This window comes from Rhinolophus sinicus, chromosome 7 (genome assembly GCF_057876585.1).
Source record: "Rhinolophus sinicus isolate RSI-liver-muscle chromosome 7, RSI-T2T, whole genome shotgun sequence".
Lineage (NCBI taxonomy): Eukaryota > Metazoa > Chordata > Mammalia > Chiroptera > Rhinolophidae > Rhinolophus > Rhinolophus sinicus.
Window position 1 is genome coordinate 50,025,997 of NC_142507.1, and position 20,407 is coordinate 50,046,403.

The 20,407-nt window shown below is 47.5% G+C and overlaps 1 protein-coding gene across 2 annotated transcripts in view; it reads right to left on the bottom strand.

Annotated features, from left to right (window-relative positions):
• Window positions 1-1,800: 1,800 nt before the first annotated feature.
• The window catches only part of NOTCH2 (notch receptor 2), a 149,026-nt gene continuing 130,419 nt past the window's right edge, over window positions 1,801-20,407 (bottom strand). For both annotated transcript variants that reach the window (XM_074319094.2, XM_074319093.2), the window contains exons 23-34: window positions 18,624-18,860; window positions 16,443-16,555; window positions 15,006-15,511; window positions 13,140-13,487; window positions 12,439-12,581; window positions 12,027-12,237; window positions 11,497-11,593; window positions 9,932-10,100; window positions 8,996-9,297; window positions 8,068-8,215; window positions 7,336-7,433; window positions 1,801-6,396 (exon numbers count right to left, since the gene is read on the bottom strand). In XM_074319094.2, the coding sequence (XP_074175195.2) occupies window positions 5,008-6,396; window positions 7,336-7,433; window positions 8,068-8,215; window positions 8,996-9,297; window positions 9,932-10,100; window positions 11,497-11,593; window positions 12,027-12,237; window positions 12,439-12,581; window positions 13,140-13,487; window positions 15,006-15,511; window positions 16,443-16,555; window positions 18,624-18,860 (3,761 nt within the window). In that variant the 3' untranslated portion in view covers window positions 1,801-5,007. The remainder of the gene's footprint in view (window positions 6,397-7,335; window positions 7,434-8,067; window positions 8,216-8,995; window positions 9,298-9,931; window positions 10,101-11,496; window positions 11,594-12,026; window positions 12,238-12,438; window positions 12,582-13,139; window positions 13,488-15,005; window positions 15,512-16,442; window positions 16,556-18,623; window positions 18,861-20,407) is intronic.

A 20,407-nucleotide genomic window follows, 5' to 3' on the forward strand; every position in this document is an offset into this window, starting at 1 on the left:
ACAGTATTATATTAGTTTCAGGTGTACAACATAGTGATTAGACACTTAGGTAACTTACAAAGGGATCCCCCGATAAGTCTAGTACCCATCCATAGCTATTACAATATTACTGACTATACTCCTTCTGCTGTACTTTACATCCCCGTGACTGTTTCTATAACTGGCAATTTGCACATCTTAATTCCTTCCCCTTTTTCACACAGCCCCCAACCTCCCTCCCATTGGCAACCATAAAAAATGTTATCTGCATCTATCAGTTTATTTCTGTTTTGTTTGTTCATTGATTTTGTTTTTTAGATTCCACATATAAGTGAAATCATATGGTATTTGCCTTTCTCTGTCTGACCTCTTTTACTTATCATAATACCCTCTAGGTCCATCCATGTTGCAAATGGCAAGATTTCACTCTTTTTTTTATGGTAGAGTAATATTTCTTTGTATATATGTACCACTTCTTCTTTACACAATTGTCTGTTGATGGGCACTTAGGTTGCTTCCATGTCTTGGCTATTATAAATAATGCTGCAATGAACATAGGGATGTATATGTCTTTTCAAATTAGTGTTTTGGGTTTCTTCAAATAAATACCCAGAAGCTGGGTCCTTTTTCGTCTCTTGGTACAGCCTTTTAAAGTCTATTTTGTCTGACATAAGTATCGCTACCCCAGCTTTTTGTTTGTTTGTTTCCATTCACATAAAATATATTTTTCCATCTCTTTACCTTCCACCTGCTCTTCTTCCTTGGATTTCATGGCTTCAGGAGCCCTGGATTCTCCCCGCTTGCTCCAGGGCTAGGTTTCTAGGCTTGTGTGGCAGGGGTAGGATGTGGGGAGTGCACTAGTGGCCTGCAGCCCAGATCGCCTGGAGCAGTTTTCCATGGAGTGAGTTTTAGTTCCCAAATAGTCTGAAGAGGTAACTGCAGGTCTGAGAGGGCAGCCTAGAGGACCAGACTTGGGTGAGTCATTCCTTAGCTCTCAGATTCATTTCCTTTCTACACCATGACAAAACCCCACATGAAGACTCAAATTATATAAATTTATATAATATTATAACACTCTCAGCATAACCAATATGTGCTGGCAGTTGTGTTAAAACATATTTTGCAGAGCCTGAAAGAGGCTCCTTCATCTGATTAACCGAATCCTAAGATTTCAAGTCGTTTGAAAAAAGACTGCTACCCTTCAGAATTATGTATGTGCGATTCAGAAGTTTCTGCAAAGCTAATAGAATATGGAAATGAACTCGATACGAAAGTTGATAGAGGATGGCTAATGCCATCGATAGCACCAATGCCTAATATTTGTGTTCAAACGTCTTACTGGTTGACTTGACAAGTGAATGCAATGCATGAACTTGGGAACATATTTATATGCAAAATGCTATTTTATACTTGCATAGATTAAGTCTACACAGAATTTAGTTTGAGGAATAATGTCGCGAACTAATGGTTTAGGTAACAGCACCATCAATATTACTCGTTATATCCCAAGTCTCAATCCGGCCGTCAGCGAACACTCCATTTCCATTGGAAGGAACTTAGTCCTGAGCAATTATCTGTTTGTCTCCAGCTAATGCACAGAAAAGTGACTCAGTCTTGTTATGATTCCGATTTGACAGGAGCTCCTTCCTCGAAAGCATTTATTTATGGTCTGCCTGGAGAAAGGAAAGAAGCCCAGTGGTAGGCTCGCTGGGACTCCAAATGAAAAGGATTTCTCTCTAAGCAAATGCTGACATCACGAGGTAAATCCCTGCAAGACCAAGGACACAGGAATGGAAAAGAAACACTGCCAGGCCATGGAGCTTGACACGTAACCTTTTTTATTTTGTGATAAAAATGCTTTCATATAAATTTCATCTTACCTACTTTTAGAATGAAACTTTGAAAAGTAAAAACAAAGTGTGCATTTTCCTTACTATGTACAGTTAGGAATATGCTGTCATTGTATTGGTTATTGGGTTTCTCATACAAACAGATACAATATCACTCTTAAGAGAAATGTACACAAGGAAGGAGCCATAGTACCAGAATTAGGGGTGGGAGCCTCAGGGCATAGGACACATCTTATCCAATAGTCACCATGCAGTCAATGCATTGGTTAAGGCCAAATTCCCCCAAACCACCTGCCAGCAAAACATTACACCTTTGGTTCTTTTCTGTGCAAGAATTATGAACTAGCAAGTTTAATAGTAAAATGATACAGTGGACTTGAGTATCACAGCTGATCGTTTAACATTAAAATCTTTAACTCTTAGTCTTTCTTTTCTTCGAACCTCTACCCCCCTCACCATCATGTAAGTCAGACAATGATGCTTAATACAAAACAGAAGAAACAAATAAACAACAACAACAAAAATCTATATCCAGAGGCCGACAGGAGTCAAAGGAAGAACTTACAAAAATAGAATAAAATAAAAAACCAAAAATGGGGGGCTGACCTATACGTGGCATAAAAGATGTGTCCCCGTAAAAGCTAGTCTGCAATTCAGAACCCAAATGAGAAAGTGAGTCTCCATCTTACCTTTTCTTTGATGAGATATGATGCAACTCAAGGGTCCTTAAAAATCTAAGAGACTGACAAATGACTGAAAAGCAGAATCTTCCTCTTCATCGAGGAAGCCTGTTGTCTGTAATGGCAGGTTTCACATTTCCTTCCCCCAAACCCAAAGGAATCCAAGGAGAAACACGCAAAGCGGGCCTGCATTGTGCTTGGAGAGAGAGGAGGCTATGAAAGATCCGAGCTGCTGGATCAGAGACTGATTCTTTCGGTAAGTGAGGCTGGAACAGGACGACAGAGCAGGGCAGGCGTGATGGGGTCCATGGTGATTCAGGAGAAACATAGTTTCTCCCCATCTGTGAATTAACAAATGGGTCCCAGGACAGTCACCGTTTAGAGTGATAACATGTTACATACTATTGAAGGGACTGGTCATGTTGCCACGTGAGAGAAGAAAATATGGAATGAATAAACGATCTGCTCACATTTGAGCAGAACTGTTATTGTTGGTTCATGAGCTTGGGCAGGAGTGAAAAAGCCACCTGTAGACTGCCGTGCTAACAGACACAGGGCTTCTATGTGGGGCCTCAGACAGATAAGTGGGAAGTGCTGAACACTCCCAGCCAAGGCAGGAATGAGGACTATTATTCAAACTGAAACAAAGTAGGCAATTCACCTATTAATATCTACCCAATGCCCCAGGGGAACTAATTTTCTGGATGTCATGACATCATAGCACTGGGTAGATGTGGCAGTGTGGTCACAGGACCAATTTATGTGCTGACTCAGGGAGAAGAGGAAAAAAAAACTATTGTCTTCCCCTTCTAGCATTGACTAGAAGGCTTCTGCCCTTGAGAGAGGGTCGAGGAAGCTGTCAAGACCACAAATACAGAGAGCAGACTTAGGTGAGAGACAATCCCAATCTGAACACAAAGATGACAAGGACAGTGAGTCTGTAATTGTCCCTTATCATCTAGAAGGTGACTCTAGGAAAGGAAAATGTCCCTGGTAAGTTTCTGTGTTAGTCGTCTTAAAGGAGATGCCGTGACTGTTTCCAAGGAAAAGAAACGGTAGCAAGAGTTAGCAAAGGCTGCCACAGAGTTCCTCCCTTTCCAACTTTCTTAGAGGGTTGGTTTTGGCTCTAGAAAATGAACCCAATGTTTTATTTCCTGCACTTGAAAATCCCTGCGTTCTGTTGAGAACCTCCTGGGCGCACCAGTAACTCAGACCATTCTGTGTGGAAGGAAGATTGGTGAACAGGCCTGTGATCGGAAGGAATCAGGAAGTAGAGACTGACCACCTGATGAAGGCAAAACTACCCTTGAGCCAAGGAAAGTTCCATTCTAGATGGTGAGGGAATATAGTTTGAGACATTTTCTTTTGTGAGGATTGATGGTAGCAAAGGCTCAGAAGCAGTCTGAGGCTTCTGAGATCTGGGAACAAATGTGTTTCACGCTGGCAGTCAGTGCAATGCTTGGCAGGAAGGGAGGCGACCTGTCAGTGGGTAACACTGCTTGCATGAGTTAGCTTATCGCTTGGTTATTCCAACATTCCAAATCTTTTTTTTTTTTTTTTTAAGGGAGTCATAGTACCTAAACTTGTCAAGGATAAAACACACTGACTAGGCCCACAAATGGAAAAAGAACTAATTCTTATTCTTCCTCCTAGAAGGTTTATAGGAAGCCCTACATGCAGGCAAGAGACTTAGGTGCAGCTTCTCGAAGGGGTTGCCTGTCCCCAAACTGGGTTTCAAGAAAAATAATTTGCTCCCCTTCTTCTTCTTCTAGGAATGCTATTATGTAAGAGAATGCAATATGCCCATTTTTTAAAGAAACGTACTAGAAAGGTTTCTACGGAGAACCACAACCAAAGTAAACCTGTGAGACTTCCAGGGACACTGGAAAAGAGGAGGGGGAGAGGCGGCTGAAGTTACGTTTCAGGGCAGGAATGATTAGAAGCACAAAGGCCAGACCCTATAACTGCTGGTGGGGCTACAACCAGAGGTGCAAAAATTAAAGTACCAAATGAAGCCAAAAGAATTTCTAAGGATGAGAAGATGAGATAGGTCAGTTCAGCTAGAATTCCAGGGCACAATTGCCAACAGGACTCTACTGTAGAATCTTCTCATGGATATGGCAGAAGCCCCCAGGGCTTAAAATGCAGTTCAAGCTGCAAGAATGTCTGGGCGACGACAGGCATCCATCCAGTTCTCCAAATAAGAGAGAGTAAACATGGTTCCAAGTCTTGTGTTCATCTTGCATTTCCATGAACTTGGCTTGATGGGCAAGCAATTAGAAGGAGACTCATCCCTCCTCCTTGAAACCCTGCAAATATCCAGTGAAGCTGATAAAACTGCTTCCCATGCATTATCTGAAAAGTGAGAGCATCTCCTCTCTCCCGCCTCCAGGAACTGGTTCCAGAGATTTCTTCATTTCTCTCCCGGAGGACCTTCATTTGTTCCTCAGCAGCATTTCCGATAGGCAGTTCTGTCCCTACACCGGAAGCAGACTCTTTCAGGCGTAAACCTGCATGTTGCTGCGTGATGGCTCAGACATGTGTGTCCCAGGTCCCCGCTGACCTCCTCCAGCACCCCCAGGAGTAGGGCTGGTGGTCACATCGGACCAGTCAGAAGCAGAGTGGGGTGATGAACTCGACCACTGGTCAGGAGACTCAGGGGATGGTGTCAGGTAGGGATGCTCCCCCTGGAGGTGGCCGCTATGGCTGGGCGTTCGCTCAGCAGCATTTGAGGAAGCATAGCTATGCTGTGAAGGGGGTGTGGGATACTTGCCCACAGAGGCTGGAAAAGGATGATAGGTTGGGAGAATGGTCTGAGCAACCTGCCCATCCTGCTGGGGCATCATGGCAGTGGGGAAAGCCATATTGGGCAAACGAGCCATTTCTGGAATCTGGTACATGGTGGGCAGGGCGCCTGCAACAGCTGGAGGGCAGTTGGACTGAGGTTGGGCTGCCCCAGTGGGTTGGGCAATACTGCCTTTGGGGATTAGCTGGAAAGTCACAATGGGGGGTAAAGGCTCCCGAGGGGTGGGTATATGTTTCCCTTCATGCGGCCTGCTCTGGGGAGCTATGCCAGGGGGGTTGCCCTCAGCTGGAGCAAGGACCATACCAAACATCTCATTGTACTGGGTCTCATTCATCTCCATGCGGTTCATCCAATCTGCTGGGACAGTGACTGGATGTAGCCTATTCAGGCTCCCCGCATTGCCGCTGCCTGGCGGAACCATGTGGTGGTGGGACAGCAGCTGGCTCACGGAGGGAAGCACAGTGCCGGCCCCATGAGCCAAAGGCTGAATCTCATGAAGGTTAGAGAAAGACAGTGCGTGCTGTGCGTGGACTGGGGCAGGGGGTGCGGCAGTGGCTAACAGAGGGTTGGGTGAGGCCTGTAAGATGCCAGGGGATGTAATCATTGGAGAGGATGTGGTGTCAGAAACATATGTGTGAGGAGACTCTAGGGAGTCGACTGGGGACAATGTCACTGAGCTCTCCGACAGCTGGCCCTTGTCACCCAGAGACTTCTTCCTCCTACTCCCCTTGGCATCCTTGGCATCCTTGGCCAGGTTAGGGAGGCTGGTGGGCATGGCATTCTTGGCATTGGGCCGTCTGGGCTTCTTGCCCATCGGGGTATGCTTCAGACTGAGGAAGGATCTGTTGGGCCCACAGATGACAGGTGAGAGAGCAGAGGTCAGCACAGTGCCTGGAGGGCTCGGGGTCACGTTGTACTCGTCCAGAAGCCGCACAATGTCGTGGTGCATACGATCCCGAGCCACGTCCCGGGGAAGGCGATCCATGTGGTCTGTGATGTCCCGATTGGCGAAATGGTCTAAGAGGATCTTGGCTGCTTCATAGCTCCCCTCTCGGGCAGCAAGAAACAGAGGTGTCTCTTCCTACAGAAAAGGCCCACAAACAGCACATTTTAGTCACACTCAAGAATACAGCGGTGTTTCTCAATCTTTTGTTATTATCATCCCCTTAGATATTTTTTTCCAAACTGTCTCCTGCATGAAGTTTTAATACCACAGGTAAACTGTGTATCTAGCTATGTGCTGAGTGGATATCTGTGCTTCATACATAAAAAGAGTAAGATTATTTCACCCCTCCCCAAGCACCAATTTTGCCCCATTGAGGGCAATACTTCCTTCCTTGTGAATGTGTGAAATAAAGCATGCCTTTGAGCCAGAGATCCACTTAAAAGAGCACTGAGCTTATCAAAATAGGGTTCTAAGAGGAAAAAGAGTTAGAAAGAAGACAGGTAGGAGAAGCAGAACTTAAAACATGCACAGACCTGGGAAAACTAAGAGAAAGGAAAAGAAAGCAGAGAAAAAAACAAACAAAACAATATGTACAAGAAAGAGCTAAAACGGGAAAAGAGGAAATAAATGAGAGAAGGTAAGATGAGGCAGAGAGGGGTGGCACGACCTAAAACTCAGAGCAAGAAAAGCACACAGGACGACATCCTGATGTCCAAGAACAGAAAAAAAAGAGCAGCAGGAAAACAAAAAAAAAAATGAGAGAAAAAGCAGGGAGCAGAAAGGAGAACAGCAGGAAGGGAAACGTCAAAGGAAAGAGAGGCAGAGAAGGCGATACCCAAGCGATTTACAGGACAGCCTGCCTGGATCAGCCTGAGTCCTGAGTGGGCTCAGCACTGACCCACCCCAGTGGGGTAAGCCCGACAGCCTTCCTCAAGCTCTCTGGACCCTGTTCCTGCCCAACCTGCTTCCATCTTTGCCTGTACTTTTCACAAGAGGAGCCATGGGCGAAAAGGGAAGGCCCTATAGTCTGAGGCACTGCTGTGTCTGCCCTCCAGCTCAGAGGCCAGACTGTACCTTGTTGTCCTGCATGTCTCGATTGGCGCCATTTTTCAACAGCAAAAGCGTCGCCTCCACATTATTGACAGCAGCTGCCCAGTGAAGAGCAGATTTTCCTGTGTGGAAAAACATGTGTGTAAGTCGTCGGAGAAGGAACATGTCCTATTCCCAGTATAAGGAAGCACCAATGACTTGTACAAGGAGACCTTGACCTTCCCAGAGAGCAGCAGGAAGCCAGTTCTCTGTGGGGGTCCTTAGGAAAAAATCCAAGTATTATCTTCTTTCCCTCTGTTCTACAAGTACTTTGGTACAGGCTGCCTAGCCTGCAGAAGACCTCTAGGTTAAAGGATCATTTGTCTATGGTACCCCTGTCCTCCCCATGGCAGAGTCTACCCTGTCACACACGGAAGACAGTCACCTATTTATTTATTACATGCCAGGATGTATATTTGGGAGATCTCACAACACCCCCAGTGAATTCAGCTCTTATGAGCCCTCATAGCAAGAGTAGTATGTCAGGGAACCTACATTGGGAGACCTTTGAGAACCAACAACCCTTACTAAAAATCCCTTTTCCATATTCACCTACAGACCTCCCAGTGGCTCTCTCAAGTTACTAAAAGGAAGAATGAATCAATGAATGTATCTTCCGTGGACTTGGCTGTGACATGGGCCTTTACGGGTCGTAGAACAGTCCTCCTTAGAGGCACGCTGTGCAGGTAAGAGTCCAGATCCCTGCCTCGCCCCTACCGTGATCATCCACTGCATTCACATCTGCTTGGCAGTTGATCAGCTCTGCCACCATTCCCTCCACGGCCAGGCGGGCAGCCAGGATCAAGGGGGTAGTGCCATCATTCATCCTGGCATCGAGATCAGTTACTCGGTTGCGGATCAGAATCTAGAACAGGAGAAAGTACAGAAAAGAGAGTCACCTAGATAACAGGATATAATTAAGCTAAGGGAAGGAAAAAGAGCGTCATAGCTGAGGCTACACTGTAAGTTCCTGGACGGCAGGAAATGTCTGGTTATTTTTGTTCCCAAGTTTCTACCATGGTCAAGAAACCAATGGTTTGTTGAATGAATGAATGAACAAACAAATGGGTGCTCAAGAGACAATGGCTCATGCAAAGTAAAGAACTTCTACTTTCTAAACAAAGAAGAGGGATGTGGGAAAATACCACAACCTCTATTCTGGCGTACAGTTTAAGATGATTCAGAATGCGTCCCATTTCTCCATAAGCATAAAAATAAAAAGTATACTGTGAATTCATGTCAAGAAAACCACTTAAGGAACAGGTGGAAGCCCACACAGTCAGATAAACCTGCAGGTGGAAGCTGACACCACCCAAGGCTTCATAACAGGTATCACTCCCGTCTGATCTACTCATTTGGGAAGCATTTGTAGCACACCAAAAAAAAAAAAAACCCACGGTGATTAAAAATCAGAAGACTGCTGTGATCTGCTATTGGCTCTATGGCTACCTGGCTGTAGATAACACTCGTAGGTCCATCTGCCTGCCCTCTGTTGTCTGCTTTCCCTCCCAGCAAGCACGACTCTACCATCTGCCTTATTCTCTCAAAGGATCATTGAACCAATACAATGGGTATTAAGTGCTTTAACAAAGATAAGACATAAGAGCCGGTTCCCTAGGGAACCAGCTTTTCTCATGTTCTTTACCTGGAAGACCCCTTGGGCATCAGCTGCCACTGCAGCATGCAGGGGGCAGCGGCCCATGTTGTCCTGGGCATTTGCGTCTGCTCCTGCATCCAGGAGACGCTTGGCAGCGTCTGCCCTGGAGTAGCGGGCGGCAAGATGCAGAGCCATCTCCCCAGTCCGGTCTGTCTGGGCCTGGAGGCTGGCACCCTGGTAGACTAAGTCTGTGATGATGTTGGCAGAAGAGTCTTCTGCGTCTTCGTCTTCGTCACTCATATCTGAGCTGCCTCCTCGGAGAGAAGCCAGCATCAGTGGGGTGCACCCATCTACAGGAAAGGAAAGTCCCCAAAAGGATTCAAGGAGGAGAGAAGGACGTTCATGTTCAATTAACCCTAGGGTTGGGATAGTTCAATTGGAAGAAAGTTATTCTGATGGGGCAGATAGGCCTGTGCTTCTTGTGGTAACTGGCCATTCATTTTATATGGGCCACCTACTTGTCCTGTGACAATGTCCCTTCTGTAAAGAGTAACGGGAAAGCAAGCATCTTTTTAAGCTGGAGGTTCTTCTCTAAGCTAAACATGTTTTTCTGTTCAAGTTTCTAAGTGCTGGGTTAATTTAAAATGGACATTAAAAAATACCCAATATGAATAGAACTAAGGTGTCAAGTAAACTAATTCTTTACCCCTCTGATTTGGGGATCCTACTAAAATCCCTCCCGTCCATTCAGCCTATTTGTTCTCAAGCGTGCTGTCTACGAAGCAATGTGAAGTCCTTCCCTCTCTTGCCACGGAAGTTTCTGTTTCCTGTGCGCCTGTATCCCTTAAGCATTGTTTCCTCAAGCTGATTTACAGTCTGTGAAACTGGCAGGGGGCATATCACCAAGCGGGACATAACATGGGAAGGATAACGCAGAACCACGGGCAGGCCTGGCTTGGTGAGAGGGGCAGGTGGGGCGCTGACCTGGGCCCCGGACGTTCACGTCCAGCACGGCCACCTCCTGCTCGGCCTGCGGAGGAGTGAGAGCCAACGACGGAGTCCTGCGGATATCTGCAGCCTCCAGATGCTGCTGTGTCCACGGACGTCGGTCGATGGGGTCATCTTCTTCTGAGAGTAAAGCCTCATCTTCAGCCTGAGAGGGGGAGACAGCGGTCCCTGTCAGCCTGGCCCACCACCAGGACCCACAGACAAGGGGCTAGTCCAGGCTCCATCGCTTCTCCTAATTTCCCAGCTAGTCTTTTCTCTCCTCCCACTCCAGCCTTCCCGATTTTTATCTACATCAGCTTCCCACAGCTCTCACCTGTGTGACCTCATCTGGACAACTCTCCCAACATTCCCACCCCAAACTCTAGGCTTCATCCATAATATGTGCCCCATCTTACCTGCCTAATACGCTATCTACAGAGCCCCAAAGCACCATTTTCTTGCTTTTGGGCTTTGGCTTATGTTGTTTCCAGTGCCTGCCATGCATGGTCTCTCCCAATTATTTATTTGACTGACTCCTACCTACCCCTCCAATAAATTCCTCTTGTTGGTCCACAAAAGCACACTCTACTTACCTCTACCTCACCGTCATGACTCAATGGGACTACACAGTCTCTACCAGACTGTAAGGGTCGTGAGAATAGGGAACAAGCCTTGTTCAAGGTTAACTCCTTGTACCGAACAGCGCCCAGCACATAGCAAGCACTCATTAATAATAATAATAGCAATAATTATTATAACGTCAAATGCAGCTACGCTTTATTGAATATTTAGTATGCGATAGCAAATAGGTAAGGCAATTTATAGAGTTGGTGCACTTAATCCTCATCACAACTTAGAGGAAAGAATTATTATTATCCCTATTTCACAGCTATGGATGATTAACTACAAAGAGGTTAAGTAATTTGCCAGCTACTAAGTAGCAGTTTTGGACTTGAATCCAGTTCTCTTGTAACTAAAGCAATGTCTATAGGACGGCATGCCTGTAATTCCTCAGGTACTCATTTCCTGAAGCTGAATACCCATGGGATACATACATATCCCAGCCATGTATGGACAGTCACGGATGGATGGTCTCCTTTTACATCAGCCGCAGCCTAACCTACCTCCTATTTCTAAATGGTTTTAGTTTCCTAGGCTCAAAATGGGGAACCTCCAAACTCAATGGCCACTGGCTTTCTTCTACTGTTTAGTTTTACCTTCCCTTCCAGAAAGGGAAGTGCCCAGACAGGATAAGGGAGACGTCTAGCCATGAAGGAAATTGCTATTTACACACCTCGGTCCTTATTCGACTATCATCTGCATGGCACTTGAGGAAGAAGCATGTTTGTTTTATTATTTTTAGAGTTCTTGTTGCAAACATGCGTAGATAACCCAAGGCCATCAATGACCTAGAGATTCCAGGCTTTCATGACCACACGGGATGACCACTGCCTAAGCAACATAAAAGACTATCATTCCCACTTGGGAAACTCCAGCTACCAAGGATAGAGATTTGAAATGTGACCAGAGAATGGCTGATAATGGTGGTTCTACCGACTTACCTTGGCTTTCTTTGGCTGAGGTCCTTCATCATCAACCCAATGTTCACTTGTTCCAGAACCAATTAGATTGGCCTCTGAGACTTGCACGGAGAGATTTCTGAAATGACAGGATTATGAAGGGGAAAAACAAGAGCAGACGTTATGTCGTCAACGTATATAGTGGTTTTCAATATTTTTTCCATCATGACACACTCCCATTGTTAGACTTCTCGGGGCCTTGGACCAAAAAGGATGGCCAGTATTTTTAATCCCCAAGCAAACATCCTTTCCTTTCCCACCGATCCATGGCTTACAACCAAAGTGTGTCTGAACACAGGAGCTGACCCCGATGTGACAATAAGTACAGAACAGAAGCCCAGACTCTGACTGGTATTCAGTCATTCAACAGGCATTGAGCGTTATGGTCAAGTGGGGTAGCGTGGCGTGGCCACAGTTCAGGATTTAAAATCATGACTCAGCAAGATCTGCTTTTTGCTGTATCCCTGCTTTTCTTCTACCGTGAACAGTAGCTTGTGACTAAACCCTCTTACTTCAGCCCTACGGCATCCTGTCCCACGGGTTCACGGCGTTTGTGGTTGCTGGAGTCTCGGCGAAGGGTGAAGCCTTCAGGCAGCCAGAGGGAGCCATGCTTCCGCTTTCGTTTGGCCATGATGACCCCCAGCAGGAGAATTAACAGGATAATGACCACAGCGACGGCAAGTAGATAGAGAAGCTGAGTGCGTTTTGGACCCTGGGACTCGCCTGCAAGTCAGAGAGACCACGAAAGTGCTGTATAAGACACCAACCTCTCACTACTAGCTTTAAACTTACTCAGAGGGCAGCCCTGACCTCACCAGCCCTGAAAAGTAAAGAGCTGTACATTGAAAAGGGTGCCCTCTTCTCTCGGCCCCCATCTGACGCCTCCCTCCTCTTCCTTCCCCCCTTAACAGCAGTGCCACTCACTGATGACAGACACGAGAGGGTAGGACAGGGTCCCCTGGATGGCGTGAGATGCCAGCAGAGCTGCTGCTGCATCTGTGTTCTTGAAGCACTGGTCTGAATCTTGAACACACTGGCGGTTGTCAATCTCCAGAAACACCTTAGAGCTGTGGGTGCCAAGGGAAACGGTGAGTAACACAGAGGGTGCCAGCCAAGCGAGCCGAGCTAGAAGGGGTCACTGACCCTTCCTTCCTCACACTCAGGGTCGGCCCCTCCACCTCTGTGATGCTGCCTCCTCCAAAAAGATCTCAGAAACTAAAATACTGTCCCTTTCGATCCTAAACGCTAATTCCCACTTAGGGAATGTCTCACCGTCCTAGGGCCGGATGAGTCCAGGCCTTCTGACTTAGGCAACACAACCCAAAGGATTAAGACCAAAGCGGACTCCTCCGACAGGGTTCTGAGGCCACCCTGTCCCAGGGGCAGCAGTTCTAGCCTTGGAGGAGGCCTTCCTCACATCGCGTTCCTGCGTGCTCTTGCTCACCTTTCAGCAAAACTTCATGCTTACACACAAATACTGGGATAATGCCTACGTTTTGCTCGGTGGGCTCTTCCACGGGTCCGAGCTTTGCGTTTTCAGAGAGTCAATTATGACTTCTTCTGTATACCACAGTGTGCGGCTTTCTAAAATCAAGCTTCAAGACGCGCGACAACCAAACACGTACCCGGCCACCTCCTGCTCTTGATCATCAGGCAGCGACCGGCGTGCCAGGCGCTGCTTCTTCGTGGCCGCTGACTTCTCTCCGTAATAGGGGTAGACCATGGGGTTCCCCTGCGGGTCCTGTTTGATGCGCAGGTTGGTGTGCAGGAGGGTGCCGAGGGCCCGCAGGAAGCTGCGTGCGTCCTGCAGCAGCTGCTCCGGGGGCATCAGCACCACGATAACCAGCGTGCCCTCTGCCAGGTTCTCCGGCCGGTCGGCGGCACAATCCAGCCCATCCCAGCCACACTCCTCACTGTTGCATCCCTGGTCGCAGTGGTTGTCTTTGAAGTGGTCTGCACAGTATTTGTCATACCTTTGGGGGGAGGCAGAGGGAGGAAAGGGGCTCAGGGGACACAGGGAGCTACTGTGAATTCTCCTACCCCTCTGTGGCCCCGGACAGGGCGCTGGTGAATGCCTCGTGAAGCCTTCTTGGGTTTCCTGTCCCCGACATCTTACAGGACACAGAATCTATGCCACGCAACGTCCGATGGGTGCTCCCCGACTGAGCAAACAACACCGTTCACTATGCCACGTGGATCTAGGGCCCCCTGGCAGCTCGTGCTCTTGTTAAGTCAGACTGGGCAACAAAGCTGCATCCCTGAAATGCACACCAGCCCAGGTCATGCTTCCTCTGGTTTTGTGCCTACTGCCCCTGGTGAGGTAACGATGGGCTCTCAGAAGGGAAAGGTGCCTCCAGAAACCAAAGCACAGCTCTGAACCACCAAGAGCTGCAGCACAGGACCATGGCGGCGTGGCTGATGTCTTTCCCAATCAAGACTGAATCCCAACTACGGAAGGGAGGTGGGGAGGGGTGTGTCCCACACAGGATACCAGATCTAACTCGTGCAGCCCCTTTGAATACCGGGAAAGGACACTGAGTCCCCAAACCTAAATGCTGCACCTACCATTTCATCTACCCTCTCCTCTCCTCTCCTCTCCTCTCCTCTCCTCTCCTCTCCTCTCCTCTCCTCTCCCCTCCCCTCCCCTCCCCCCTCCCCTCCCCCCTCCCCTCCCCTCCCCTCCCCTCCCCCCTCCCCCCTCCCCTCCTCTCCCCTCCTCTCCTCTCCCCTCCTCTCCCCTCCTCTCTTCTGTCCTCTCCTCTCCTCCCCCACTGCCACCCGCGGACAGTTACACCATTGGGACAACCTGCTTCACAAGCTCAGTGAACACACGAGGGGTCCAGAAGAGCTGCATGTGCTTTGGCAAGCTCTTCCAGCTCCCAGGTCACAGTGCCCTGACCTGTGAAATACCATTACCAATACCTATGCCTCATAAGGTTGTTGAGAATCAACTGGGGTCAGATTAAATGGATGGCTAAAAGGCAAGTACTACGTAAACTGTAAAGCACCCTCTCACTGCAATAGCAAAGAACGACCAAGAGGGTGAACAGGCCTCGTTTAGCTTAGGCTTCCTGAGAAATCCAGCCGGGGAACTCCGGTCTTAGGGAAAGGAAAGGGGTGAACAGAGAGAGGTACAGACCTTTCCATCCATCCTGCAGGCAGGTTATGTGAGAGGCTGCCTGAGCGTGGGTAACGCTACTTCCGAAAGTTATTTCCCCAGGAGGTCGCAAGAGCAGCAGGTGAGAAGGCAGAGAGAGGCAGAGAGAGAGGGTGCTTGTGCAGTGAGCATTCCTGGGCCTCTGCCAGCAAGGGGCTGCACAGGGGAGGCTGCGAGGGGACAGGGCTGACCCCAGGGAGAAGAGGGCCTCAGGGCACCAGTCTGCAAAGCAGAGGCAGCTTGGGCGGAAGCCCTGGAGTGTTTAGGAGCAAGAACAAGAAACTGAGGTGTGTTAGTGACAGCGTCCCTCTGCTTTGGGACCCTGGACCCTTACTTGCACGTCTTGGTGTTGCCCTGGCATTCAAAGTTGTCAAACAGGCACTCAGCCGTGTTGCACAGCTCGTCACACTGGTTGTTGATGTAATTCCAGCAGGGAAGAGGGGAGGAGCAGTTGGCCCAGGGGTTCTCCATGGTGAGGGAGCAGTCCCCGCCATCCCACTGGCAGGCGTGGCTGTTGCAGGCCTCGTCGCAGACGCCGTCCCGAGCTTTGTCGGCACAATACTGGCTCAGACAGGTGGCAGGCGGGGTGCTGGTGGGGGCGGGGTAGAGTTCACAGTGGTTGCCCCAGAACGGCGGAGAACACTGGCAAGAGTAGTAAGGAGGCTGGCGCTGCGGGTAGCAGCTCCCCCCGTGCTGGCAGGGGCTGCTGGCACAGCCCGATTCGCAGTCCTGGGGGTTGGGGCAGAAGCAGCGGGGTCCCGAGGCCGTGTGCACACACTGCTCCCCTCGCCTGCACTTCACTTGTCCACAGCTGCTCTGGCATCTCGCCCCGGAGAAGCCCTGCGGAAACGAGTGAACCAATGAGGATGGAGGGCCGGCTCTGGAGGGCAGGCCTCGCTTGCCTTCTGAGCCCCCTCCGCCACACCTCTACGGCGATCAAGGAAGGCCAGAGACCTCACTGAGATCCCTCCGTGCGGCCTCCTGGACCAAGTTCTGGGAAGGCGCCTCCTCAAGTCAACCTGTAGGTCCGGACTGAAGACTCCAAGGGATGATGTAGGTTCTATCCGTCTAAGAGATCACTTCTAAATTAAGTCCACAGGCCACGCTGGGGTAGACTCAGGTGACACGGTACGTATGAACAGCTTCCCTAGCCATCATTAGATGACTCATATAATGGCTTAGCGGGGGCAGGGTGCTTTTGGGGGAAATCATATCAGGAGTTCTGCGTATCTAAAAACGTTTCCCCTGTCAGTTCATTCTTACACTTTCTGCTTAGCCCAGGCCTAGGGTTCCTTTTGGTATCTCCCCACAAACCTCCTGTTTTCGGGAGGTTTTAGCCTCTGGCCGTGGCAAAAGTGTTTGCAGAGCAAATGGCTAAAATCAGGCTTCCTTCTAGTGTCAGAAGCAGCGTGCTCCCAAATATAGCCCCTGCTAATATAAGCCGAGTAGCATTTTCTAACCAACTTTGCCCCTCTCTGGGCAGCAAGACTAGACGCTAGAGACACTAGTCCTGTTTTCAAGGGAACATTCCACCACTCCCTGTGCTTTTTCCTGGGAGCTTCTGAAGACGGAGTCACAGGTTAGGGAGCTCACTGTTTCTGGGAGTATTTTAACAGCTGTGATTGGAAAACCCACGCATTTGCTTCTGAAAGAGCTAAAATGAAGAAGCCTCCCAGTGGAGCTTGGAAAAACCAGGTTTGCTCTCAGCTTTGCTGTGGACTGTCTGGAAGAGAGCATGCGCCTTAAATAGGCTCCTTACGACAGCACTTACCGGGGGACAGCGACAAATGAACCCGTCCGGCATGTTGCTGGCCATGGCACAAGTCCCTCCATTCAAGCAAGGCATCTGGGGACACACATCGACGAAGGTTTCACAGTGGCGACCTCGAAGCAGAAAACAAAAAGGCGTTTGGAAAGGCAGCAGTAGGATGGATGTGAGCGCTCCCAAGGGTCAGAGATGGAGGGAGGCGTGTGCAACTGCAGTCCTAAGCCTAAGGGGACACAAGAGGACGGAGGAGCCATCACTGGGTCTCAACACGGTTGACCTGTCACTGGTTCAGGCCAGGCCCCTCACCTGTTTTATCTACACAATAAGCACACGTGGCACACATTCCCAACCCACTCATAAGACCGGATGGATGTGAAAAATGACTCTAATACCACCAAAAAAAAAAAAAAAAGGAAAGCAACAGCTGTTTTTCCAGGCACTTAGTTTTCATAAGTCCAAAGAAACATTTAGAAAACTATTTTTTCACTGCGTCTTGCTCACATCTTCTACTTCATAGGAGAGGCCACACTAGACCAATACATATAAACGTTGAGTGGCAACTTACAGAGACTTTTCATCTGTAACAGCCCCTTTCAATCATTTGTTAACCTTTCTGTAACCTAACTGGCACTGCTTTAAAATAAAGCTTCATTTTCCCAGAGTTCATTGGCTCCAGAAACAATTCTAAAACAGAAGGTATCTCCAGGCCACTGCTCCATGATAAAGGGAACTAAGCAACTGAACTGAAACCATGGGGGAGCCATGGAGGCCCAGGTGGGACCTCGTGGCAAATACAGGGGACAGGCCCCATCTGGCCGGCCGTCACTTGGAAGGGAAGAGGTGGTCTCCATTCCTCCCTTCATCTCTCTCCTCCGTTCTTTGTAAGTGTCCGTTAGTGCTTCAGAGGCAATGAAAGGAGCAGGAGCCAGCTTTGCTTCTGTGGCTTCCCAAGCACATCGTGGCTGGTGTGAGGCTGTAGACGGATTATACTCTTTCTGTCCACCTTGCCTCAGTAGCTAAGGCATTCATAGTGCATTGTTCCTCTTTTGATATTCACCCAGGCATCTTTCCTAGCGCAAAATCCTTCCTATTCTTGACAAAATTCCAAAGTTCTTAAAGGTAGCATATGTTTAACACTGGAAGGAAGGAAATCTGGAGGTAGGCTCAGAATGTAGCAGGGTCCAATGTACCACATTATTTAGTCAGGAGACCACTGCAGCCTACAGTCTGACTCCCAGCAATTACTGCTATTGCAGAAGGTTCAAAATGACCCCAGAAATGCAAGACAGATTTCTAAATTGAGCATCTGATGATACTACCACATGTAGACAGGAACACCTATTTCAGTCCCCAAAAGTCACCAAGCTGCCCTCTTCTGGAAGTACCTAGTAAGTGCCTAGGAGAAAGCCCCTATGCTGAGGCCAGGCTTGGTCACCTTTATGGTCTGTAATGAAAAAAAAAACAAGCTTGAAAAAAGACTGGGAACATGGCCAAGTCTTAGCACTACAGGTCATACCTGTGACCACGGCCGTTTTCCAGTTCACACTCCATCAACTGAATTTTGGTTAAACTCACTCCAATCAGGACCTCCTCCCCCTAAGCGTCCTGGAAGATTCTAAGCCTCTCTGGAACCCCCAGGTGAAAAGGTCACAGTGGCAGTGATGACTCAGTAAGTCAAGGCCTTACATGCCAAAGGGAGGCAGAGTGAGGAAACCAGAGTTCGAGGGCAGGTTCCTGAAAACAACATGTTATTTTGCTCAGAAGAAGAGTTCTGTGGATGGTTGCTGGGAATGGTCGCACAATGTAAATAAATGTACTTAGCAGTACGGACTTGTACACTTAAAAATGGTTAAGACGGTAAACTTTGTTACGTGTATCTTACCGTAATTAAGAGACGTTATTTTGCTCAACTACTCCCAACGTTCTATTTCTTTTTAAAAATATATTTCTGCTACATCAATGTATAACGAAAGAGAAAACCTGTCTTCAGGAAAACAAAAGGTAGAGATGGATCGTAACATCCGAGGAGCGCTGACCTAAGAAAGAGTTGGGCCCTGGAATGAAGCTGGGCTAGTTTTCATGTCTAGGAGAAGCTTCCTGTGGGTGTGCGAGATGTCCCAGGGGCCCTGTTTCCTCCCTGAGAGCCCCTCCGCGGAGAGGCCGGCAGTGTGGGAAGGCTCTCACCAGTGTAGGCGCTGCGGCAGACACACCGGTAGTCGTTGACCAGCTGTATGCAGTCCAAGCTGCCCTCAGAGCTGCAAGGGTTGGACAGGCACTCGTTGATGTCTCCCTCACACCGCTCTCCGGCAAAGCCAGGAAGGCAGCGACAACTGTAACCCCCAATCTTATCCACACACCGACCCCCATTCAGGCAATGGGGTCCCCTGGCACAGTCATCAATGTTCTCTTCACAGAGCAGGCCTGGAGGAAAGAGAGGAGAGAGAGAGAGAGAGCATTACGCCAATTCCTGGAACACTGCTTTCCAGCAAGGGAGAGCCACCTTTGTTGGCACTTTCACAATTGGTCGGTTGTACTTCTCAATCTGGGGTAGAACCTTCTAGGTCAGGCAGAGCAAAGCACACTCTTATTCCATGGCAACCACCATTCTCCTGGTGACCAGGAAGAGCCAAGGAAAAAACGATGCTTAGGTCTTCACATGGACTCTCCCACTCAATGCAATGGTCCCCTATGTAGCAACCAGAATTATGTATCCCACCCTGAGAGACTAGGAAACGAACTCAAAGAGACTAACATTTTTTGTTAATTTATTCAATTTAATTCAAAATATAAAAAACGTTCAAAAGAGAATATAACCATAAATACACAGATTACAAGTAGTATGTAAAAATATTGGTAGAAATTAGCACTAAATTTTGAATGATTTTTTTTTTAAGTTTAATACCCATTGACTTTTTGTTTTCTGTAAAATAGTGTAAGTATACTAGTTTCTTATTTTTTTTTAAAAAAGGAGGAAATCCTATTGAGAGCTTCAAGGTTATTTTATTTAAAACAGAACTCATTTAATGTACTATAGATATCCATGAGCCATCTAGTATAAATATCTGTAAATACTTTTGAGCAGGAAACAAAATAAATCAATGACTATTCCAGAAACGATCCCATGATCAACTAAAAAAATTACAAAAGAACAGACAATGGTTCTGCATTCCTACCTCTGGCATCTGTAGCATACACTAACGTAAGCAAGACCATCACAAAGAAGAATGAAAAGACCTCATTTTCAATAACAGCAGCAAAAGATAAAATACCTAGGAATAATCTTAATAAGGAATGTATTACACCCATGTGAAAACTTTAAAATAGTCCTGAAAGACACAAAAGGAGACTTGAAAACAATGGAAAGACACTATGATTTGGTTAAGAAGACTCTACATCACAAAGAGGTCAGTTTTCTCTATACACATTCACAAAATTGATATGACCTCGGTAAAAAAATGATAACAGGATTTTTTAAGAGACAATCTGATTCGAAAATCGTATGGAAAAATAAATGAAAACCATAGCCTGGAAACCCTCGGAAAAAAAGATACATAGTAATGAAAACCTCTAGGGTCGTATTGATCCATCAATAGAACAAAAGAATAAAAAAGGAAGTCCAGAGAGACTTCCAAATACACCTGGGAATTTAGAACTTAATAAAGATGCCATCTTGAATCATTGCATAAAAGATCAAAGATTCAAAAACCAGCAGCACTGGGGGAAGAGTTCTCCAGTATTCTAGCACTTGAACATATGGGAGCATTCCCTTATAATCTTAGAGTATGGAAGATGTTGCTGACTAGGATTCAAAAGCCAGAAGCCATAAGAAAAGACTGATAACTTCAACCTGATTAAAAATAAAACGCTCTGCATGAAAAACAAACAAACAAAAAAAAGATCACCGTAAAGAAAATCAAAAGACAAAAAAACAATATATTGGGAATATATTTACATTTTGTATCGCAGAC